Raw genomic sequence first — 23329 nt, forward strand, 5'->3', positions numbered from 1 at the left:
GAATGGGAAGAGAGGGGAGCTAGTCAGAGGGGAAAATTAATGAAAGGAATAGGAAGGAAGAGAGAGAAGAGCTTTCTGAGAGATTTTTCTGGAGATGCAATTCTCATGTTTTGTTAACACTTGTATAGACAGTGAGGGAGAATTTCAAAATGAGTATTCTTGGGGGTGAAAGTATATATATATATATATATATATATATATATATAATATATATTATATATACATGTGTGAGGGAGTAAAGCTTTACAAGGAAATGTAAATATATCTAGAAAAAATGGCTTTCTGTTACCTGCAGTGTTTAAAATGGTGATTTATTCAAATTAGAGACAGGGGTAGCCTGCCAACCATTAGAAAATGAAAAATGTCCTAATCACAGGCTTTAATCCCATTTATGTGACATTGGCAGGAAAGCAATTCTGGTATTTTATTTGTAATCGGGATATTCCACCTTCATACAACAACCAAGGAAGAATGCTACCATTAGAAATAATTATAATCAATTCAAGACGCCCAACTTTCCGAAATCAATTTGTTTGCCACCCAGCTGACAAGGAAATTTTTTTTTTTTTTACATTATGCAAAAGAAGCTAGAGTTGTCAAGCTAATGGGGGTCGTGCATCACTGAACGCATTTCCTTCATAGTTCCAGGAATGATCACAAGGTACTCAGTGTTCTTTGCAGTAAAAAGGCTGCTAACTTGCCAGGAACTACTTTCAGGAAATTGTTTTGTTTCCAGCTGAATGTAGGGTTGTGTCAAGGTGTCTGTCTAAACTGTGAGGCAGCAGTGCTATCCACTGCACCTCTGCGCCATAGGTTGTTCAATCTTATTGTTAGATAACAGAACACGACTGCAAAACTGTACCTAAGGTTACTGACAGTACAATCTTACCCTGTCATTCCCTCTACTTCTCGTTGGTCTGGAGTCAATAAAGCTATCCTCTTTGTTTTTGATTAGGCCTAGACTATACTTAAAATCCTTCTGAAAGGTGATTTCAGAAAGTATTACAGTACCACCTCACAGTATAAAAAGGTTCGAATTCCAGCCAGGGCCTTTCTTTGTGGAGTTTGCATGTTCTCCCTATGTCCGTGTGGGTTTCCTCCAGGTACTCCGGTTTCCTCTCGCAGTCCAAAGACATGCAAGTTAAGCTAATTGGAGACTCTAAATTACTCATAGGTATGAGTGTGTGAGTGAATGGTGTGAAAGAGTTTATGTGTGGTTGAACACACTTCCTCCAATGAGAAGTGAATTTGTAATTGCCTCCATTCATTTTCAATTCCAAGTGATATTGTTGGAGGTTGAGTGGCTTCAAAGTAATACACAAGAGTTCAGTTTCAATCTTTAAAAGATTAACTCCCAGAAAAGAGTTAGTTTAACTCTGGGCTATAGTCTATCCGATAGTCAAGCATGGACACTCAAATTGAGTTGATTCAAACACATAGGGAGTTTATTCCAAAGACCAAAATCTGTTGTGTGATTTAATTGCCATAGTTCATGGCAAAAAAAAATGTAGTTTGTAGTTGCATGCATAGCTATTTATAAAGGCATTTATTTTATTTTATCTGATAGTTATATATAATGTAAACATATTTTTATTTTATAATTTATTCTTGTTAAAAATAGTTATTTATTTTTTGAATTGGTTCCAGTGTCATCAAAATAATAGAAAACAGTATTGTTTAACCATTTCAGTTCTTTGAGAATATTTCCGCCAGGTACTCTGCTGATATTTCTATACATTATAAAATAATGGTATGTCCTATTGACATGGCCCCTATTCTTGCAATGTAAGATGATGTATTTGTGCTGACACTTTTGGTTGTGGAGATATACTTAAGTGAACACATTTTTAGTAAGCAAAAATGCTTTTTTCCCCTCCTACAATAGAGCCTACCAACTAATTCATATGATATCCAGGCCTAAACTTGGTATTTCCAGATAGGGACAAGTCATGTGAAAAAAATTTTACATGTTGGATGAATGAGGTAATTTAACTGCTGATGCACTTATGTTCGGTATTCAGTGCCAAATAGAAAATGAGGGTTTTAGCAGTTAAAACTGCTGGATTCAGAAAACAAACATATTTTACTTAATCATCACTTCCCCAACAATATTACAAACACTGTTTGATTACAGTTTCTATAGTTACTCCATGGCTAAAGCTATTCATGCCAAATCTTGAGAACTCCAGCTTCATTTGAATTTCATCTTCATTTAATTTGCATAATGTAAAACATAAATAAATAAATAAATAAATAAATAAATAAATAAATAAAAATGTGTGTCATTGGAAAGTTGGGAGTCTTGAATTTAACATCAGCCTGCCCAGGGACAACAGATGGAAATTAGCGATCTGGCTAGATCTGGCACATTTACATCACAGAATAGTGATATTGATCAATGTGTATTGTCCCTGTCAAACAAATAAATAAATAAATAAATAAAATTAATTTATTATAATTATTTTGCATGGTAGTATTCTTCCTTGGTTGTTTCATGAAGGTGGAATATCCCGATGACAAATCAATACAATTAAAATACCAGAATTGCTTTCCTGCCACTATTACATAAATTAGATTAAAGCCTGTGAGTAAGACATTTTTATTTTCTAATGGTTGGCAGGCTACCCCTGTCTCTAATTTGTAATAAATCACCATTTGAAACACGGCTGGTTACAGAAAGCCATTTTATTATTTTTTTCTCAGAGATTTGATGCATTTGCATTCAGCTTCACTCCCCCTTCATCAAAAGAAAAATCATTTCACCCCAGATAATCCTTGTTTCGAAATTCTCTCTCACTGTCAATACAAGCGTTAACAAAACATGGCAACTGGATAGCCAGATAGCACTGTTGCCTCAGAGTTTAGATAGACGCCTTGACACAACCTTACATTCAGCTGGAAATAAAACAGCTTCCTAGATGTAGTTCCTGTGGATAATCCACAGGTGGTGATTGGAAGTGCTCCCTGTTTTATCTACAAGAGAAACAGTGGGCTGCTGCTGTCTGGCAGTGAAGGGAAGGAAGCTCTTAACACGTGGATAGGGAGGTTGAACATTCTCCCTGCAATGTAATCACAACGGGAGTTCCACACACAAACATAAAACAAAATTGGTATCTGGGCTCACTTTAACAGGTCATTGAGTAGATAGAGCTATTACATTGTTTCAAAAGTGCACTAATATTTCAGCATTGTTACTTTTTAACTTTAGAAGTCAGAAATTATTATGCAAACTTGAAATGTTTACGAGCATTTGTGCCTGCACTTAATGCCAAAATGAGTTGGGTCATTATAAAAAAATCTAACTACACTGAAGGCATCATTACTCATTTAAACACAAGAAAAATTCACTGTGAAATGTTTCAAATGTTAATTGGCTATTATTTATTGATACGTTCGCATATTTTTGTGTCCTAAAACCGTTAGAGCTGACAGCAGCCTGGGGGGCTCTACAGCTATTCCAGAATGATATGGCACCAAAAAAAAAAAACGGGCACTTGCTGTCTTATTCAAAATAACCCCAGAAGGGATTTTGTTTTACTGAAATGAAATGTTATTCAAATTGTAGCCAATTCCTGTCTTGACATCATCATGATTGTTCAATTCCGATTTGTCCAAGTTATGCCGGGGAAGAGGCCCTACAAAATGTTTTCTGACATGGCTAGACAGCCAAACCTTGATTGAACATTGATATATTTATATGTATATCTTTGCCACTGTCTTATCTACAGTGTGGAATAAAGCATTTTAGTTTTACGAATGGGTGTTATTTTGTAATTTCGGTGAAAAGGAAACATGCGCCACCTGGAATCTGAATCACCAGCAGCTAGAATAGTAGACACAGTTAGCTATGACCTCTTGCCAGTGGACATATTTTCTGGTGGCTAATTCACCAGGAAAACTCCTTTGAACAACATTATTTGTATGTGTCTATCTTTGCCACGGTCTTATCTACAGTGTGGAATAAAGCATTTTAGTTTTATGAATGGGTGTTTTTTGTAATTACGGTGAAAATGAGACATGCGCCACCTTCCAGCATCCAAATCCCCAGAAGCTCGAATAGTATTCCTCAGCCAGTTATGACCTGCTGCTCGTGTACATGTTTTCTGGGGGCCAAGTCACCAGGAAACTCATTTGAACAACAATATTTTTACATATATATTTTTGCCAAGACTGTGTCTGCAGTATGGTGTAAAGGATTTTAGTTTTATGAATGTGTGTTTTTTTTTTATTAGGGTGAAAAGGAGACATGAGCCTGGTCGATACCATTCCCCAACTGCAATGGAATTTTGAAGCCACGGGGCCGATATTTGAAACTGAGACATTTTGGCACGTATTGCATTTTGAGAGTACACTTTTCATTAAATGTTGCATCCCATAACAATATATACCAGCAAATGCGTACAGTATATTAGTTTTACTGTACAAAGACCACAAAATATTGGTTCGTGTTGTTGAAGGAAAACAGATAACCCCACACTAGAAGTCGCACGGGTGAAGATGCATTTCCCTCCAACAACAGTGATTACATGCAGAGGGAAGCAGCTAATTTTTTAAACAACTGCAAACAACTGTTATATTCTAGCAAGTTAGCAATTTACATGTTATTTGATTATACTGTAGCATTTATGACATTATGCATGAAGAATAAACTGTCAACATATGTTTTTATCTGAAAGATTACCAAAACAGGTTTGACCTCCCTAACATGGAAAGGGGGGACTTTCTCTCAATATAAAAGAAAACTACCACATACAAAAGCCCCCTAAGATCCCCTCACCCCCATCCCCCAGTGCCAGGACTGAGGTCTGGGGTGAAACTGCGCCCCCCCACCCCCTCAGCTGCTTGACAGGCTCTGCCCCCATAACCTCCTTCATTCTGCAAATCAGCCACCTACAGTAGCACTAACCGGCCCAAATCAATGCTCAGTGCTCTTTCCAGCCCATTAAGCACAGAGGATGTCGGCTGGCCAATTAGCAGCCACTGGCAGCTTTTTTACTGCGAAGAACACGGGGAGGTCCTTGCGATCGTTCCTGAAACTATGAATGAACGCAGTCAGTGATGTGCGACCCCCATTAGCCAGCCCATTGAAACCCACCTCCCCTCGAGAGCGCTAAGAAGAACTAATGATTGAAGCTTGTATGGACATGATGACGCAATTTAGAACAACTGAGTCATGGTTTCTGCTTCTCCGTGGTCTGCTGTGCTTTCTTACATTTCTGGCGGCACTGTTCTGTTTCAGCAGTGATCAGCAACTCTGGTCCTGAAGAGCTGCCAGGTCTACTGGTTTTTTGTGTTCACCTTTAAATCAGCAACCAATTCAGTCCCAAAAAACTAAACAGAGTGAGCCAAACTGCATAATCAACAAAAACTGGCAAAACCCGTGGCTCTCCAGGACCAGGGGTTTGGGTCAATAATTTTACAATTTGGTTGATTCAGGAAATCAATTGAAATTCAGTTTACTGTAAATGCTCATTGTGTTACTGAAAGTTATATTTCAATGATCAAATAATTTCCTGAATTGAGCGAACGAAAATTTTTATTTCAGCTGTCAATGCATTGTAGTTACTCCATAGCTGCTCATACAGGGTACAGACGCATTCGCGATAAGCATCGTCCTCTGATGCTCTTACTTTATTTAGAGGCAGTTTTTCCTCGCCAGTTCTATTTGTAGATGGTCTGTGTCTCTGTGTTTTCGTAATGTGTCCAAACACATTACGAAAAAGTCAATCGGTGCTGGTAACAATAACAGAATTTAAGTGTTGACATAAATATTTATCCACTCAATGGGAGCACTCCAAACTGCGGAGTGGCCAGGAATGAGTCAGCCCTGCTCTTTGCCGCGGTGTTGAAATGAAAAGGTACTCTGCCCCGCAACATATGAAGTCTTTCTCCGAGACTTGCCATTAAGCCCACTGAATTCTGTTTCACTGTTTCAATTTTTGCACCAGCACATTTAATAGTGCTCTTTCTGTGTGAATACATTGGAGGAGTGATATTGTGTGATTTATAATGACACCGCCAGGACATGCAGAGCTGAACAGGCTGGCTTATGGGCAGTTACTGTTACGTTCCCCTTGCTCTGTGAGTCTGTGTGCATGGCAATCCTGCAGGCCAGTGGTAACCAACCCAGTTCCTGGAGATCTACCGTCCTGTAGGTTTTCATTCCAACCCTAACAAAGCACACCTTATTCAACAGCTAGATATCTTGTTGAGCTGCTAATTATGTAGAGTCAGGTGTGCCAAATTAGAGTTGAAATGAAAACCTACAGGATGGTAGATCTCCAGGAACATGGTTGGTTACCACTGCTGTAGGTGGAGCTGATTCGGGCTTGATTGCCTGACGATGCACACCTGTGTCCACTTAACAGCCAAGGGGATAAAGCCGGAAGACACCTCAGTTGAGGGGCTTCTTTTTTATTTCATTTTTTATTAAGAGATTCCTTTGGGAATTTTTAAAAAATTTTGATTGGATGGGATTGGTTGATTGTTGTCCTTTGTCTTGACAGATATGGTACTACACCAATGGGATACTTGCGGATGCAGGCTTTCCGCGGAGTGTGGTCCCTTACATCACACTGAGTACAGGAGGGGTGGAGACACTGGCTGCTATCTGCTCGGTGAGTCCTATCCACAAACGACAGAACAGAATGAACTAGTGGCTCATTCAATAGCACCACAGACATTTAGGCTAACCAGATGGTTAGCTGTTCTTAACATTGCTAAGTCTATCTCTGTCACACTAAAGGTACAAATTTTGATTCATTGCATCTTATGAATATTGAGAGGGGTGTAACTATTGACCAAGGACAATACTATGAGTGATTGATTTTCAGTCCTTGAGCAAGCCTCCTTGTGACCATAACTTGACATGTAGGAGTTAACTTATACCAAATACCATAGAGCATCAGTATGCGTACTCTGCATTCCTGTTAGCAGACCATTGTGACATCATCAGAATCTAACAGAGTGCAATACAAAAGCAATCCATCATATGTTTCATATCCCACCCAATGTTCTTTGGAACAAAATTCACTTGGGGATGATAGTGCCAGGACAAGGCAGATTGAAGAAGACGCTTAAATCAATTAAAAACTTCCCAAGAGGCCTAGTTCAGGCAGTCTAGAAACTCACTGAATGGGCAGTGGCAGGACATTCTAAAGACAAGCTTATGGCTTTTGTCATTCCTAGCTTACATGAGCACATGGAATGGAGAGAGGCTGACCTGTTACCATGACAAAGCTGTACAGCCAGACGCAGCTACTGACCATCGGGATCCTGCCTTTGCTGTCAAAACAGTCAAAGATCGGGGACTGCTGCTGTAAGGTGGCAAGAGACAACTCGACCGATCTTATGGTGCGCCTGAGGTAGCGGCTAGCGGGTTGACAAGTGCTACTGAACTCTGGACTTTTTCCATCAGGGCCTGCCACTCTCCTGCATAATAGAGAGCCACAAACTTTCCAGGGCCTCTCATTCATTGGCCGCCCGCATGTAATCATGTAACAATAAATCGCTGCTTATATTTCTACTCCTCTTCCCCCGGCCATTCAGTTACAAACACAATACTGTGCACCTCGGGATTAGCAAACTGAGCTTGGAGGCCATGCTGAAGATTCTTATGTTGTTGTGTGCGATTGGCAGGAGGGTATGCAATTAAAAAACACCATTCACACAGACACAATATTCACGCTTCTCTCGACAGCTTTTCCCTTCTCTTACACTGATCATATTTTTTATAGACAACAACATGCTTAGCTAACTCATGTTATACAGTTGCCAGGTGTAATTTAAAAGTATTTAATAGAAACAGAGTGGAGGCATCACCTACTGACAATGAGATCTGCATGAAATATTGCCGTTGACCTCATGAGAGACTTTGGCGACATCTCGCTGTTAATCAGTCAGTTGAGATGAAGTTGACTCCTCTAGTTCATCTTGGCATAATGGTATCTGCATTCACATTTTTTTTTCATCTGCAGTTAATTTACAATATCTCTTGTCTACAAACACACACACACACACACACACACACACACACACACACACAGAGCGGCGCAGTGTAATGCTTATCTTTGATCTTTACGGTGTGAGATGAGAGAGATGGCAGACTGCCCAGTGTTTTCACACTTCACCGGCGCTGTGCCACCCAGGGATGTGCCCTGCCAGTCAGAGCTGCCCTACATCCACACCTCTCCAGTCAGGGTGGGTCTCGTCAGAGCCCCAGTCCTGTACCCACATCTCCATCATCATGGCCCTGTCACAGCCATCCCCCCCCCCCCCCCCCTCACCCCCATCATGAAACTGGCCCTGTCACACCCAGTCCTCCCACACCCCATCATCAACCTAGCCCTGTCACACCCATGCCCCCTCCCCACACCTCTATCATTAACCTGGCCCTGTCACACCCAGGCATCCCCCCTCCCCACACCCCCATTTTCAACCTGGGCCTGTCATACCCATGTCATATCCCCAGACCTACATCATCAACCAGGCTGTGTCAAAGCCCCCCCTTGTTCAATTTCCGTTAGAATTTATTATCCCCCAAAATTGTGCAGCCGAGCTGCCAATGTAGCTAGCAAATTTTAGCTAGTTAGCTGATGCATTAGCATTAGCCCCCTATTTACATTATGGCTATGTTGACGGTGCTTGTAGCTTACTGTATCTGTAGCATTCTTCCACCTATGTAACATCTTCGTTCCTGCCTCTGCCGTCACGACACCAAAATCCTAGTTTGTGCATTCATTACCTCATCTGGATTACTGCATTTCACTGCTTTCTGGTCTCCCTGCCAAATCCGTCAATAAACTTCAATACATCCAAAACTCAGCAGCCTGGCTACTTACTCATACAAGGAACTCTCCTCATCTCACCCCACCTCTTCACCATCTACACTGGCTTCCCATATCTGCTTGTATTCAATTCAAACTCCCAATCTGCTCACTTATATCTTCTGGCACTGGTTTACTCTCTATTCCACGCACATGACTGTCTACCAAGAGAGCTAGATCATTTAATGCCTCTGCCCCAATACTTTGGAACACCTTACCCCAACATCTCCATGAATGCACTAGTCTCTCCTTCTTCAAAAGCAAACTCAAGACATACCTCTTCCTCCAGCACTACCATATGCATACCCCCACTTAACAATCCTGTCACACACACTCCATCTTCTGCCTCTTATCTCTTTCGTGTTTTGCTGTTTCATGATTCCATGTTATCTTATTGTCTGTACAAGTCCCATATTTTACCAGTCTTTCTATTGTTTTGTTCTTGGTTTTACGTTTTTTCCAATTCTTTGTATATCTATGTATTTTTACCAGCTTTTATGTTTTTGTGAAGTGACCTTGGGTCTGAGAAAGGTCCCATATAAATAAAATATTATTATTATTATTATTATTCCCTAAAACACAAAACTGTAAATCGTACAGCTATGAAACTTAGCTGACAGGTATGTTTCTAGCACCCCAGGTATGCCATCCCGCCAAGTTACGACTTGATGGGGCGACATGCCTCACACCTATACAGCACCGAGAGTTTGGCCCTTTTAAGGGTTCCCTACAAAAAAAACCACAATCACCACAGACTCTCAGCCCTTAAAAACATTAATTTCTGTTCTTTCTGATCCCACTTCAACAGACAGAATTCACAAACAACTTCACGTGTTCACACAATTAAGCCCCAAATTTAGGGGATTTTGCGTTTTTTTTTTTCTTCATATTCTTCTTCTTTTTTTCTGCCTGATTACATCATATAAATGCTCCAGACCCACAAAGAATACGTCTCCCCATTGGACATTTAGGTACATCAGCCAATAAAAACATTGTATACACACACAAAATGGACATACTTACTTGAAACAAGTTAGGAAACATTGGGTAGCATTGCTTTGGGATATAGCTTGTCTAATTTGTATGAGCTAAGAGAGCCAATATTGTTTCATGTAACTTGGTGCAATTTTGATATGGTATTTGGTAACCAAATGTAGTACTTGATTCTGAGGACACACACAAGCGTTGCCTCCTCTCAGCCCTATAACCAGCAAATAAGTTTAAATGCCTATAACTCTTCAACTGTTTGACAAATCTGGTTGAACTGCAAGTTCCCAACAGGGGGTTTTTCTTAAAAAAAACATGACTGCCATCAGCTAATCAGATATCAACAGCCATATAACAAGATTAGCAATGACCGGTCATCATGAAACTTGATGAATTTTCTGATGTCTTTTCTTGGGACTTCTGTGAAAAATTTGAGATCAATCGACCAGAAGGCGTGCTGTATCTAATATGCAGATTGATTTCACACCATTTTTAAGTTTTGACACAACCTACTTTTGCAAACTAGTCCTAGGCCGTTAGGCTGCCTGTCACCAAATCAGGCTTGAAAGAATCTGTGGAGTGTGTAATATTAATTTTAAATGTTGGAAGTTTTCAAAAGAGTACGGCCTCCGCACGCAAATAAATTTTTATGGGCATGACGATTTTTACTAAATCAGCTACAACTTGTCAGTGCTTTGTCCGAACATCACAAAATTTGCTATATGTATGTAATAGTTGCCTCTGATACCACAAGGTAATTTGGCCTTTTGCCAAGATGTGGCACTGTAAGAGGAAAATACATTAAAATGTAACTCCTCAATTTCTTGACTACTCAAGTTGAAACTTTGCAGCCTATGACTTTGTGTCAGTCTACCATTAGATGCACAATCATAAAGTCATATCTGGAGAAACGGAAGCTAGGTACAGCTAATTTTGGGACAGACACTGAAAATGTTTGTACCATTCATAGGTTTGGGTGTTCCCTTTGTTCCAGTGAAGGAACTTTGTGGCAACAGTTTGGGGAAGGCCCTTTCCTGTTTCAACATTACAGTGCCCCTGGGCATACAGCAAGTTCCATATACAAATGGTTTTGTCAAGATCGGTGTGGAAGGACTTGATTGGTCTGCACAGAGCCTTGACATCTACTCTATCAAACACCTTTTGGATGAATTGGAATGCCGACAGCGAGCCAGGCCTTACGCCCAACATCAGTGCCCAACCTCACTAATGCTCTTCTGGCTGATTGGATGCGAATGTTCCAAAATCTACAAGAAAGCCTGCTACAGCAGCATGGGGAGGGGTCCAACTCCATGCCCATGGTTTTGGAATGAAATGTTTAACAAGTACATATGGGTTTGGTGTTCAGGTGTTCACATATTTTTGGAAATGTCGCATATACGCACATTTAAGAACTACAAATTTATGGTACACCCCGAGGTATAAGTCCGGGGGGAGGGGGGACGGGGAGGTGTGGGGGTTGAGAAGTGAGATAGGTAGCTGTATCTTTGCTGTATGCTCTTTGAGAACTGAAATTTGATTAATTCCTTTTCTTTAATAATGCCAAATCACTGGAAAAAATTCAATAGTGATAATTGTCTGAGGCCAGCAGCTCAGAGAGAATAAATCATATCACAGAGAAAAGATGCCTCTGCAGTCTTCTTTGAAATGAAAAGGAATTTTGTGCGTGTTTTTCCTTAAAGTAAAATTCCATCACTGGAGTAGATGGATGACGTGAGATGAATGCTTTATGGCTAGCATTTCAAGTCTGCGAGCGAGATTACCGAGTTGTTTGCTGGGCATCTGTTGGTGGTTAATTAGTTTAGGGGAACGCGCTCGTCCCTGGGCAGAAGAGTGGAGACAGCACGCAGTGAGCCGTAGGTTCGAAAGGAGTGACTGCCCAGCAGCTCCAAATGTCACGCCTTTCAAAGGGAAAACCAGATGTAATGACACATTATAATGGCTGTTTACTTCAAGCATGCCTGGGGTGTCTGTGCGTGTATGCACGTATACAGGGCATTTTGTCAATGTAGCTTGCATGTGTGAAGCTTTTATCTTCATTTTTTGTGGTTGTTTTTTTTTTTGGTTTTTTTTTAACGCTTTGTAGGATATGTAGTGTTTAGATTTTGGCCTTAGGGAGGGGAACAGTAAATAAGAATGTGGCCTGGCCTCCCCATCACAAGCATCAAAGCAAATGTGATTGGGGCAATTTTAAATTCCACTGATACCCTAATCTAGGCTGACAATCTATGGGTCTCACCCAGAGACTGTGGTCTCACCTCCTCAGAAGAGACAAACCATATGACACAGGACACCATATCGGGGGTTGGAGACCCTGCATGCCTAACATTTCCCATTACTTTTAGTTTGAATGCAATCTAGGCCAGTCCTTGCCATAAATTAGTCTGGCCCCCCTTCCCTTCTCTCCTAAACCTTAATCCAGCATCACCCAATCAGGGCAAACATCTTCAAGCCATGCTGGGTAAGATTTAAAATTGCCACAGGAGAGAGTTTTTTGTGTTGTGTTTGGAGCCTGGAAGAAGAAGAGTTTTCCTCCTTTTTTTGGTGGTGGTGGTTCCTAGGTTGTGTGTTTTTAGCTTGTTTCCTTGTGGTGCTTATACTAGAAGTGGGTGATACTTTGGTCTGGCCAATCCGTTTCTCTCTTTCTCTCTCTTATCTCTCTCTCTCTCTCTCTCTCTCTCTCTATTTTTTGGTATTTCTTGATTAGTTGTTTAATGTTTTGCTGTATGTCTTCTGCTGTGTAATTTAGAAGTAGTGTGCCTGCATTCAATAAAGAATGTATGTTTTCAATTCATTAATACAATTGACTGCTTCTTTTTGAATTCAATTATTTAATCTGAAAACCTGATATACAGCTTGTTTTGACTTGTTGGTTGATTCCACCAGTTTTCTGTAGACTGACCTATCAAAGAATTTGGTGATTTAATTGATAATTTCTCATTTTAAACATAATTATTATGTAGGTTAAGTGAGGGGTTCTAGCATGCAATATCACTTGGTTCAGTATTCAGAGTGCTGAACATTTTAACAAGGACACTGACTGTTGGAACCGCTAGATTTATAAAATAAATATTTTTAATTAATCCTTGCTTGTCCGACATCTTACAGAAAGTTATCATCCTGCTCTATGAACTCCCAGAGTTTTATATCTTAAAAACCAGTGAAGTTGGTTAAAATTCAGATAAATCCATAATGCTGTTTGGCAAGAGAAAATGTAAACAATGTCATTTTCATTTTGTTGACACATATCTGCATGTACTGTACTGAAACTTTAAACGTGAGATTCTGTTACAGGCATAAATTGAACACTGATTTTGGTGTTCATTGCATATATATTTGACTTTTGGCTCACTTTGTGTGTGTGTATGTCGGAGTACATTACATTACAGTTACTTAGATGCTCTTATCCAGAGTGACTTACAGAACTCTGCGTGCGTACGTGCCTGTGTGGGTGGGTGTGTGTGTGTGCGTGTGTGTGTGTGAGAATGTGTTGAGTACTTTTTCTATCCTGTGCAGTGTTCACAGTTCCCAGAGGTAATGCTGTGATTTCTAGGTTATTATAGTGCAATAATGTATTTAGCTTGTGGACACCGTTGTCTGTGGCCATTTGCCCAAGTTTACCCTTCACATAATTCCCATGCATTACAGCCCCTAATTACCTTCCCTCCATGTAAATAGGGTTCAGCACTTCCTCCCATGGGTGAAACAGCTGGCCCAAAGTAAACAGGTCCAGGTCACCTGCCTCTATTCATATCTTCTACATAATTAACCACCTTCCAACACTTCAGGATAGTAAACTATTACCCCACACAATTGTATAGTAAATTATCACCCCACACTGTTATGTAGTAAACTGCTACCCCACACTGTTTTATAGTAAACTACTACCCTGCACTGTTTTATTGTAAACTACTAATCCACACTGTTTTATAGTAAACTACTACCCTGCACTGTTTTATTGTAAACTACTAATCCACACTGTTTTATAGTAAACTACTATCCCACACTGTTTCATAGTAAACTACTACCCCACACTGTTTTATTGTAAACTACTAATCTACACTGTTTTATAGTAAACTACTACCCCACACTGTTTTATAGTAAACTACTACCCCACACTGTTTTATTGTAAACTACTACTTTGCACTGTTTCATAGCAAACTGCTACCCGCACTGTTTTATAGTAAACTACTAACCCACACTGTTTTATAGTAAATTGCTACCCTGCTCTGTTTAATACTAGTAAACTGTGTGTGTGTGTGCTTGTTGGATGTTGCATGAGAGAATTCTGTGAAATTTGTCGGACAGCTTATGTTCTGCTCATGCGATAAGAAAAAATAAAAACACTCAAATGTCATTAATCTGAATATGTCTGCGTGTCACACCGTGTCGCACATCAACAAGCCTGCTTTAATTCTGCTTTAATTTTGTTTATTTTTTCATGGAGTGTTCAGTCTTTACTGATATACCAAACATTTCCTTCAGAAAAAACCCATGATTTCTTCTTCGTTTTTCATGCTCCTATTTATTTGCTTCTGTGGGGCGGAGGTGGGTGGGCTACGGTGAAAAAGTGAAATAATTTATGCATCTGCAGCTGAAAGACGGCTCCCATCCTGCATCCGGCTGCGCTTGTGTTCTCATTTAAAGTGCTAATATTCATCTTTGCGCGCGACGCGCCCCTTCACACATCAGTGCTCTGACGTGCTGGGTCTGATGGCATTCCCGCTGGCACCGCTGCTCTTTAATTGGACGTGTAGTCCGTGTCTTCTGCTTCTTCACCGAGTGGGTTATTTATATCCTCGCTGCCAGGCCCCTACCGCCAACTCTCATTGCTAAGCAGAGAGGCGGAGACGGCGGTTCCGTGGTCCCAGGGTAATGGTGAAAACTCTTGTCTGACATGGGGCCTGTGACCAGGGGGCAGCAGGGGGGTTTTTTAGAGAGGGCCCAGCTTTCGATGGGCCCCCGCCTTGTTTTTGCTTGCTTTTTGTTGTTTTTTTTTTTTTAAGAGGGTAAATTAAAGTGTGCAATGGCTGGATCAGACTAGAGTCCCACGGTACCACCGTTACTGTGAAGCACTTCAGTCTGATGCTGGGACAATAGCCAGCAGTATCAGGATGTTTCCAGCGAGTAAAGCTCAATATCAGCCATTCTCTGAAATGGTTTTTATTTTCTGAGGGGGTGAATTACAATGTGTACGGGTAGGCTGAGTACCACGGTCCCACTGACACAGCGGGAAAAAGTGCTCTTCAGAATGTCACAGAGCCAGTAGCCGTCGGGCCTTATCAGCACTGCCACAGATCATAGACCCTCATTGCTTTTTGCTATTTGAGGGGAGTGAATATAAGTTCATATTGGCTACCGGTCCCCATTCCCTAGTCTTCACAAAAAATTATGCATATATATATATATGTTTGGTACAGGGGAGAGTGGCTAGCCGGCAGCTTAATGATGGTCATGTAGAGTATCACTTCAGAACAGCACTCTCCTCCTTAGTTTATAGTTTGTGCCTTAGTTTAACGGAATGCATCTAAAAGTATAATGTCTGAGTGAGACCACTGTCCCACAGTCTCAAATGGGATCTTTGGCCAGTGGGCAGCACTTGGATGTTTGCAGAACACATACATACAGATGGGTCTGCAGATGGGTCTCTTTGCCTTGGATTCTATAGTTTGGACAGTAAAAACAAGTCCCGATGGCTGCTGGGCTCCATGCTATTGCTTTTCCTTAGAAAAGTTCTGCTCATTCTGCGTTCCTTTTCTGTTAATCACTAATGCATTTAGACTATTCATTTGTTTAAGGATTTTTTTGTGGAGGAGATTTGTAGGACTAAGCTTAGAAGGACCGATTTCTGTTTTCTGTAAAAAGGCATAGAGTAGGGAAATCCTCTCTCCTCTCTATTCTGCTCTATTTGCCTGCTTTCTTCAGATGAGGGTTAGAGGTTAAAGAGGCCACAGCTGACAGAGTGCAATGGAGGGGGATTTGACCCCCTGCTCACACAAGGACTCACAGATGGTCTGAGAGTTGGCCCCCTTCTGGACTGCAGCACATGACTCACCAGAAGGAACGATTTATAAGAGCTAAAATTGTAAATTGATGAAAATGCGGAAGGTTATATTGAAAGGATTGTATTATTATTTTTTTTTTCTCTCTCTGTGTATGATGTTTTCTCTTCCAAACACCCTGACACTTAAGTCAGCTTAAATGGACACGGCCTCGCCTTGAAGTCGTGAACCGCCGTTGCAGTTGCGTAACCGTGTCACGCACTCGGAGACGGCGCAAGGGCAGTGGGCTAAGCTGTATCACCATGACGACAATAACCATGACTGACAGGTCTGTCGTCCCGCAGCCTGGATTGCTCTGATCGCATGACTACGTCACTGCCCGCCTTCCGCGGTGGAACTGTTCTCCAACCCTTATTATGTTTTTCTGCATTCTGCTGTTGCCGGGGAAACACCTTATGGGTGGCGTGTCACTCCAATGATGTCATGTGAACGCGCTGTGGCACATCGCATCAGTGTTGCCACCGCTCAGACGTGCACTAAGAAAGCAGGAAAAAAGAACGTTGTAGGGACGTGAGTGGAGAAAGTTAATAATAACTGACCCCTTTTGTGAGGTACGACCTGTTAGAATGAATCAGAGTTATTTTTAAAACTGTCACTGTGCCTGATTTTCAGGTTTCAGTCTAACCCTGTGACACTTCCTGTTACCATACAGGTTTGCCTGTTGAAATGAATGAAAACAGTATTATTTGGTGATAATCCCTCTACACTGTCCCTTTATTCTGGCATGAGCTGTGTCCCTTTTCATGAGTGAGAGCCATATCCCTTTACCGTCGTGACCTATGTCCCGTTATCAAAGTAGAAAATGCAGACACACATCAGTCTTTTTGTGGGGGCTGGAGTTTTTAGGGAATTCCAATGTAAAAAGAAGGAAAATCCCACCCATTATACTTCAGTGGTTTCATTTATTTAACTATATACACAAGGTTTTGACCCTCAGGTCTTCATCAGGTTTTCTACAGCTAAAAATAGGACCTGAAATGCTTGTTCACTTGTGTATACTTCACCTGGTGAAGACCTGAGGGTCAAAATGTTGTGTATATAGCTCAATAAATGGGAGCACTGAAGGCTAGTGTGCGGGGTTTTACCTTTTTAATAAGTCCCTCTGTGCCAGCATGAGATATGTCCTTGTATATGATTGTGAGCTACTGTATGAGCTTCTGTACCAGCGTGTGCTGTGTCCATGTACACACATGTGAGCCTTGTCCCTCTAAACCAGCATGAGATATATCTTTCTGCACAACTGTCAGCTATGTCCCTCTATACCTGTTGAGTAAACCTGATGGGTCTTCCTCACTGGCCTGTCATATGAAGTGTGTGAGCTAGAAGGACTGGGAGCTGGGTTGTAGAGAGATGGTAACACACTTATTCCAAACACACACCCACACACATTACCACATACGCGCGCACACACAAACGCGTGCGCACACTCAGTGCCAGCCTCATTGTCCCATGGTATCACGGTGAAGCAGAGCTCCAGGCACAGTGTAGTGCAGAGCAGGTCTGACACGTTTCCTCTCGTAGTGAGAGTCCCATTGTGCAGATTATCTACAGATGAGAGGAGAACCAACCAGAGAGGGACAGCGAAAAAATGCCAAGCATGGCTGCAGTCCACCTGCTCTATTCAATTCTCTCCCAGAGGTCCCATATCTCATTACTGTATGGCTGAGGCACTGCTGTTCCACCTTCTCAGCCTAACCTCAGGGGAGGGGAGGGGAGGGGGGCGTGCTGTAGTAGTGAATTTGGGAGTCTCGGTGGGGGGCGTTCTGTCACATACGTTGTGTCATCACACAGCCATTCTACATTTCTGCCTTTTTGGCACGTTTTTCGGGTTCTTTCCTTCGACGGAGACCAGCACTGCCCAGCATCGTGGGACGGGGCTCCGTGGGGTTGGGATTCACCTCCCAGTGGGGGTTTGCCACTGATGGTCCCAGAATGCGGTTCCCCACTGGGAGCTGAAATTGTGTTAATTTAATGCATCATCGATGTGGTCAGCAGCAAGTTCTCTGCGAGGTAACTTGATAGAGGAGTTTAGGTTTTGATTTAAACACCCAGGTATTTACTGACGCATTTTGTGAATGATGTGGTTAGTGAGCTTGGGCAGGAACTAGTTGCCCTACAGGTCATAGGGATTCAGGTCATGTGGATTCCCTGTGTGATTGAGTGCCGTAATATGTGTGCGAGTGTGTGTGTGTGTGTGTGTGTGTGTGCCTGTGTGTCTCTGTGCGTGCTAGCTTGTACACTACAATTACAAAGAGGCAGAAATCAATTAAGCAGTTAGTTAGCTAACCAATGCGTTCCAATCGGAAAATTATTTTCTCATTTTTATCTTGGAGCAGCAAGATCTTCATTTGCATCACAATACTGTTGCATTTGCCAAATTTACATATCATTAGAATATGTGCTTTATTTTCACAGTATATTAGTAGATTAGTTCTTGTTTCACTGTTGATGAGTTCTTTTCCTCATCAACAGTGAAACACAACACATCTGCAGTTTCTTCCATTTAAATACCCATAAAATTCAAATGTCTACTGTTCTGTTCCCAAGCCATTTCTAGTGATTTATTCTCTGCGCTTATGCAGTATGCACTTAAAACTGTGTTTCTCCCATTAAACACATACAGCTGTCTTTGACATCATCATTTTATTTAACGTAATGTAAATCTTAAACCCCCTTAACCTGATGTGTAGAAAATCGAACGGCACCACATGAGGCACAATTAAGAGAACTGTATTGCCTGCCAGTGGGTATGGATTTTTCCTCCAATTTTCATCCTTGGATAATGAGGCAATTTTTCAAGGGTTTAAGTAAAAATCGATGATGAGTTCAAAGGAAGAAAAACCTTGATCGCATTCTGTTTCAGCCTCACTGGCATAAATCTACTGTGTACGTCATTTATCTCCATCTGCAACCTAAAGTTGAATCCAAAACATTTTATTAAATACCCACAATTTGTATTTAGTTTTGCCAGTGTAATTGCACATGAGCAACCAGTGGCATTATACAGTATAGACAGACAGACAGATAGAGACAGATAGATAGATAGATAGATGTGGTGTACACACAGTACACCTCGTGCAGGTAAAATATTCACCGATTCACGGTTCCTGAAGATGGGTTACTAATGAGGCTGCCCTGATATGACAGATGCTTTTGGCTGGTGCTCAGCTTTGCAGGTTTTGTTTTCCGGATCAATGCGGAAAGCTCCTGAGCAGATGGCAGGCTTGTGTGCAGCGTTGGTTTGCAAACACATTCATTTCCTCACCAAAATCTGTGTTTTTGTGCATGACGTGAAGTTTTTTTTCCATTTTTCTGCACCAGCAGCTCAGAGCTGTTTTAATTACTGAAAGATTAAATTAATTCGACAGAAATTGAATAACTTTTCTATTCCATGTCTCTCTTTCCCTTTGTTTGCCAGTGTTTCTCCTTCCTCGTTCCACCCCAAAATAAGGCTGGATACGTTTTTTCACTATTTGTTTGTCAGCGGTGTAGTATAGCAGTTAGCGAACTGTGCTTGTAACTGAAACTCAGCTCAGGTTCAGGAAATCTGTGACAAACTGGATAAATGTAGGTGACAGATCAGTTTCCCTAAGTTCCAAATAATGAACCGTGAACCAAAGAAATTGTCAGCTGGGTTCTACCCTTCATATGTTTTCCACCTCAAGTGTTTTTCCTTTGAGGCTGGAAAAAGTTGCAAAACAAGGAAGGAACTTTTGTTTCTACAACGACTGTGACTGCTACATTATGTGCTTTCTCTGCTCAGATCTACACGGATTACAATCTGAGGTTTTGTCCAGCAGTTAATAAGGAGCAGACAACCTGTTACTTTTCATAACAGCCTTTGCACCTGGCTGCATTATGAACAGATGGGTACTCCTGAGGCAAACCGTATGGAAGAGAGAACACCTTTCTGAGAGCAATCCCCTACTGTCAATTACTGCAAAAGGGTGCTGCCTTCCATGGTGCAGAGTATTCATTCGAAATGTAGCATAATGTTCTTTGTTATGCCACTGTATGTTATGTTATGTTATGTCAAGTTCCGAACTGAGCAGAATTTCCTCCTCCTCTTCTTCCTCCCCTTTCTCTTCCTGTTCCTCACAGGGCCTGGTCATTGAACGCGTGGGGCGGAGGCCGCTGCTCATCTTTGGCTTTAGCGCTATGGCTGTTTCATTTGGCCTGCTCACCGTTTTCCTCAATTTCCAGGTACAGTTGGACATTACTGGCCTTCGTGTTAAAACTGTACACCATTATAGTGTCAAAACCACTTCCTGCAGACATGGCCTGTATGCTATATACTTATTTATTGTTTGTCCGTACCAGTTACAGGAAATGTGTTATTTAATCAGTGGTCCAATCTGCCAATTAACTGCATTGATGCTTCCCCCAGAAGACACAACAGTAAAATATTTGAGTACAGGAGCATAAATTATGCAAACATTATGTCAGAAATTGATATCTGTAATATATCTCTGTACCTAAAAATGCCAAACCCAGTCAATTATTTTTGCTGCCTGCGAGCAGAATCTCATGCCCTCGCTTTTGCCTGAAGGGCAGTGGAATAACAGCCTCAGTGAGCAGATCAATCGGTGGCGCACGGTGACACCTGCACCCCAACTCTCATGCACTCGACACTACTTCCCCCACACACTCAAGGCTGCGCCCCAACACAGAAGCACCAAAATCGAGAACTGGCAACGGGGGCAGAAGTTGGAAGTGGCAATAAAGTTGAACAAAACAGTGCCGCTTTTAGCACTCCACCCAACCACGGGAAATATAGAGCTAGCCTTTTCTCACTCTTAGCCGAGCTTATAGCTACATTACTAAACCCAATAAGCTTATTTACACACTTCATTAAGCATATTCTTCTGCTCTGAAAGGCCAAGCAGGCTTTAAAAAGCTTCCCGACCAAAATAGAACTTAAGGTCCCAGCCTTTCCATTCTTAATTTTCATTGGTGACAGCTTTAGACCAGCTTTTGTTTATATAGAGTGAAATCATAAAGTCTTTTTAAATTGGAATTGCAGATTTGTTTTTGTGGCATTTCATTGGTAGTGTTTTTCATTTACCCTTTATTAAACCAGATGAGTCTCTTTGAGATTGAAAGTATTTCTTTTCTGTCGTGAAGCAATGGGTATAAAAGGCGTATAAATTCATACATCACACTTGGCAGAGACTTATTATGGAAAACATGTATCTCAGGAAGATGATTAACTGGTCGTCTGGGGTAATGCAGAAGAATGACATTCAACTCTTCTGTCATCTGGCGCAATGTTTACATTTTGTTCTGTGTGTAAAGCATATCATTGATTCTCAAACTTGGCAATCTTTATGTGCAACACAGATGTTGGGTTCCACTTATTGTAGTCACTTTGGGGTGGGTGGCAATATAAAAAAATAAGATGGTCGACTGAAATAACTTCCTTTCCATCAACATTCACGTCAGCCGAATGAAACACTGCAGTTGCCACATGACCTGAAATAGCTGCAGTGTGCATGCAGTTGATTCGATGTATGCAAAAACAGTTCGATTCCATATCTGTTCACATGGTAAGCTTTTAATATAGTCTAGCCTATATGCTGGTCTGTATTGTTTCTATGCCATGTTAATCTGTGTTTGAATATAGCCTGTGTTTTAACAATGGTCGGGTCTCAGAAAATGTATTCGCTCATTAAATGGGTAATGGGATATGGAAGCCTTGGAAATTACTGTTTATATAACAGTTTATATAATTCATATTACTTTATTAGACAGGAACAGGTACATTGTTCTTTGAGGTGTGTACAGACCCTATCAGACCCTCTACCTCTCTCTCTCCCGCTTCAGGACCGGGTCTCCTGGATGCCCTACCTCAGTTTCGCCTGCATCCTGGCGGTCATCGCCTCTTTCTGCTCCGGCCCAGGTAGGCATTAGGTTGGCCAAAGGCTCTTAAATTTCCTCTAGCCACAGACAGTGACTAATCATGCCTGCTTTGCTACAGCAATGGCTTCCTGTTTTCTAGAGTTTCAGTTCATCCTGCCAGTACAAACTGACAATGCTAAAACTTCCTGTCAATCAATTTTTTTTCCCCACTCCAACGCTGTCTCGGCCTCGGAATCATTTTTTAAAACTTTTAAGTGTCAGTTTGGCATTCTTTGACATTCTCTTTGACATTCTTTATTGGTGTATTGCTGTACTGTAAAATATATCTATTCTGAAAGTTATCTTGACAGTAGCCATCACTATCTTTTAAGTTCAGTTCACCAATTCACCATATTATTGTTGCAGTGAAAAAATATTTTGAAAGCCATCTCAACCGAAGCCGTCATTATTTGTTCAGTTCTTGCTTTTTCGTCATCGTTTTACATGCTATGGCCAGCTCTGTTCATTGAAACCATAGTAATTTACAAATGATTTTTCAAGATCATCCTTATGACATTCAATGTCAGCAAGTGGGCAGCTCAGGGAGTCGGAGGTGGGGTATCTGTGAGGGCTTAGGGCCACACGGTTCAGTCATCCGGATCGGCGCCCTGGAGTTTGTTGTTTGTGCCGCCGGCAAACGCTCCCTGAGCTCATTCCTCATGGCGACTTACCCATGGTGGGTGCGGGCTGAGTGTTTTTTGCCTTGACAGCCATGGGTTGAGCAAAGCTCCTGGCTCAGCCTCCTACCATCCCGAAATTGCAGGAGATGGCGGTTCACACAACACTTAGTGGGACAGAAGGTAAAGAGGGGGCCGTACAGGCACTTAGCGGGATAAAGGGTGACGAGGGAGTCGCTGTACTGGGTTTGCAGTGGGATGGTGTTTTGGAAACAGAGGATCCCCACGCGCGTGTGTAATTCTGGTTTGAGAAGACATTACATTACATTACAGGCATTTGGCAGACGCTCTTATCCAGAGCGACGTACAACAAAGTGTATAACCATAACCAGGAACAAGTATGACGAAACCCCTAGAGAGAAGTACCGGTCCAAGTACAGGGAACAACCGCATAGTTCAACTTGGACCCTGGTGGTTAAACCGATTAACACTAACAACGAGAACGGGAACAACGCAATCTATGGAAAAATAAAAATAAATAAATAATACAAGTAGTCGTTAAGACTGGCGCATCAACTAAGTCACCTATTAAACAGCTGCCTAGTTACAACCCTAAGTTTAGTCATTTACAGGGGGGGAAGGGAGGGATGGGGAGAGGTGCAGCCTGAAGAGGTGGGTCTTCAGTCAAAGACAAAATAGACAGTGAAAATGAAATGAAAACATTTCAACGAAAATAAAAGGGTTGTTTTTTGATGGAAGGTGATGACAGCTCAAATTGATGTAAGGTGATGACAGCCTCCTCCTCCTCCCTCCTCAGCAGTGCAGTCTCGTCAAATAGCTGTTTTTAAAAGGAAACCATTAACCTGAATTGACTGAAAGATGTCCAGCCTGCATGTGTCCTTTGGTTTTGACGTGTTTTCTG

General features: G+C 41.5%; 1 protein-coding gene across 3 annotated transcripts in view; it reads left to right on the top strand.

Annotated features, from left to right (window-relative positions):
• The window catches only part of slc2a9l2 (solute carrier family 2 member 9, like 2), a 136401-nt gene that overhangs the window by 64652 nt on the left and 48420 nt on the right, over positions 1 to 23329 (top strand). For all 3 annotated transcript variants that reach the window (XM_064343863.1, XM_064343862.1, XM_064343861.1), the window contains exons 9-11: positions 6507 to 6617; positions 19994 to 20095; positions 21716 to 21791. In XM_064343863.1, the coding sequence (XP_064199933.1) occupies positions 6507 to 6617; positions 19994 to 20095; positions 21716 to 21791 (289 nt within the window). The remainder of the gene's footprint in view (positions 1 to 6506; positions 6618 to 19993; positions 20096 to 21715; positions 21792 to 23329) is intronic.

This window comes from Anguilla rostrata, chromosome 7 (genome assembly GCF_018555375.3).
Source record: "Anguilla rostrata isolate EN2019 chromosome 7, ASM1855537v3, whole genome shotgun sequence".
Classification (NCBI taxonomy): Eukaryota; Metazoa; Chordata; class Actinopteri; order Anguilliformes; family Anguillidae; genus Anguilla; species Anguilla rostrata.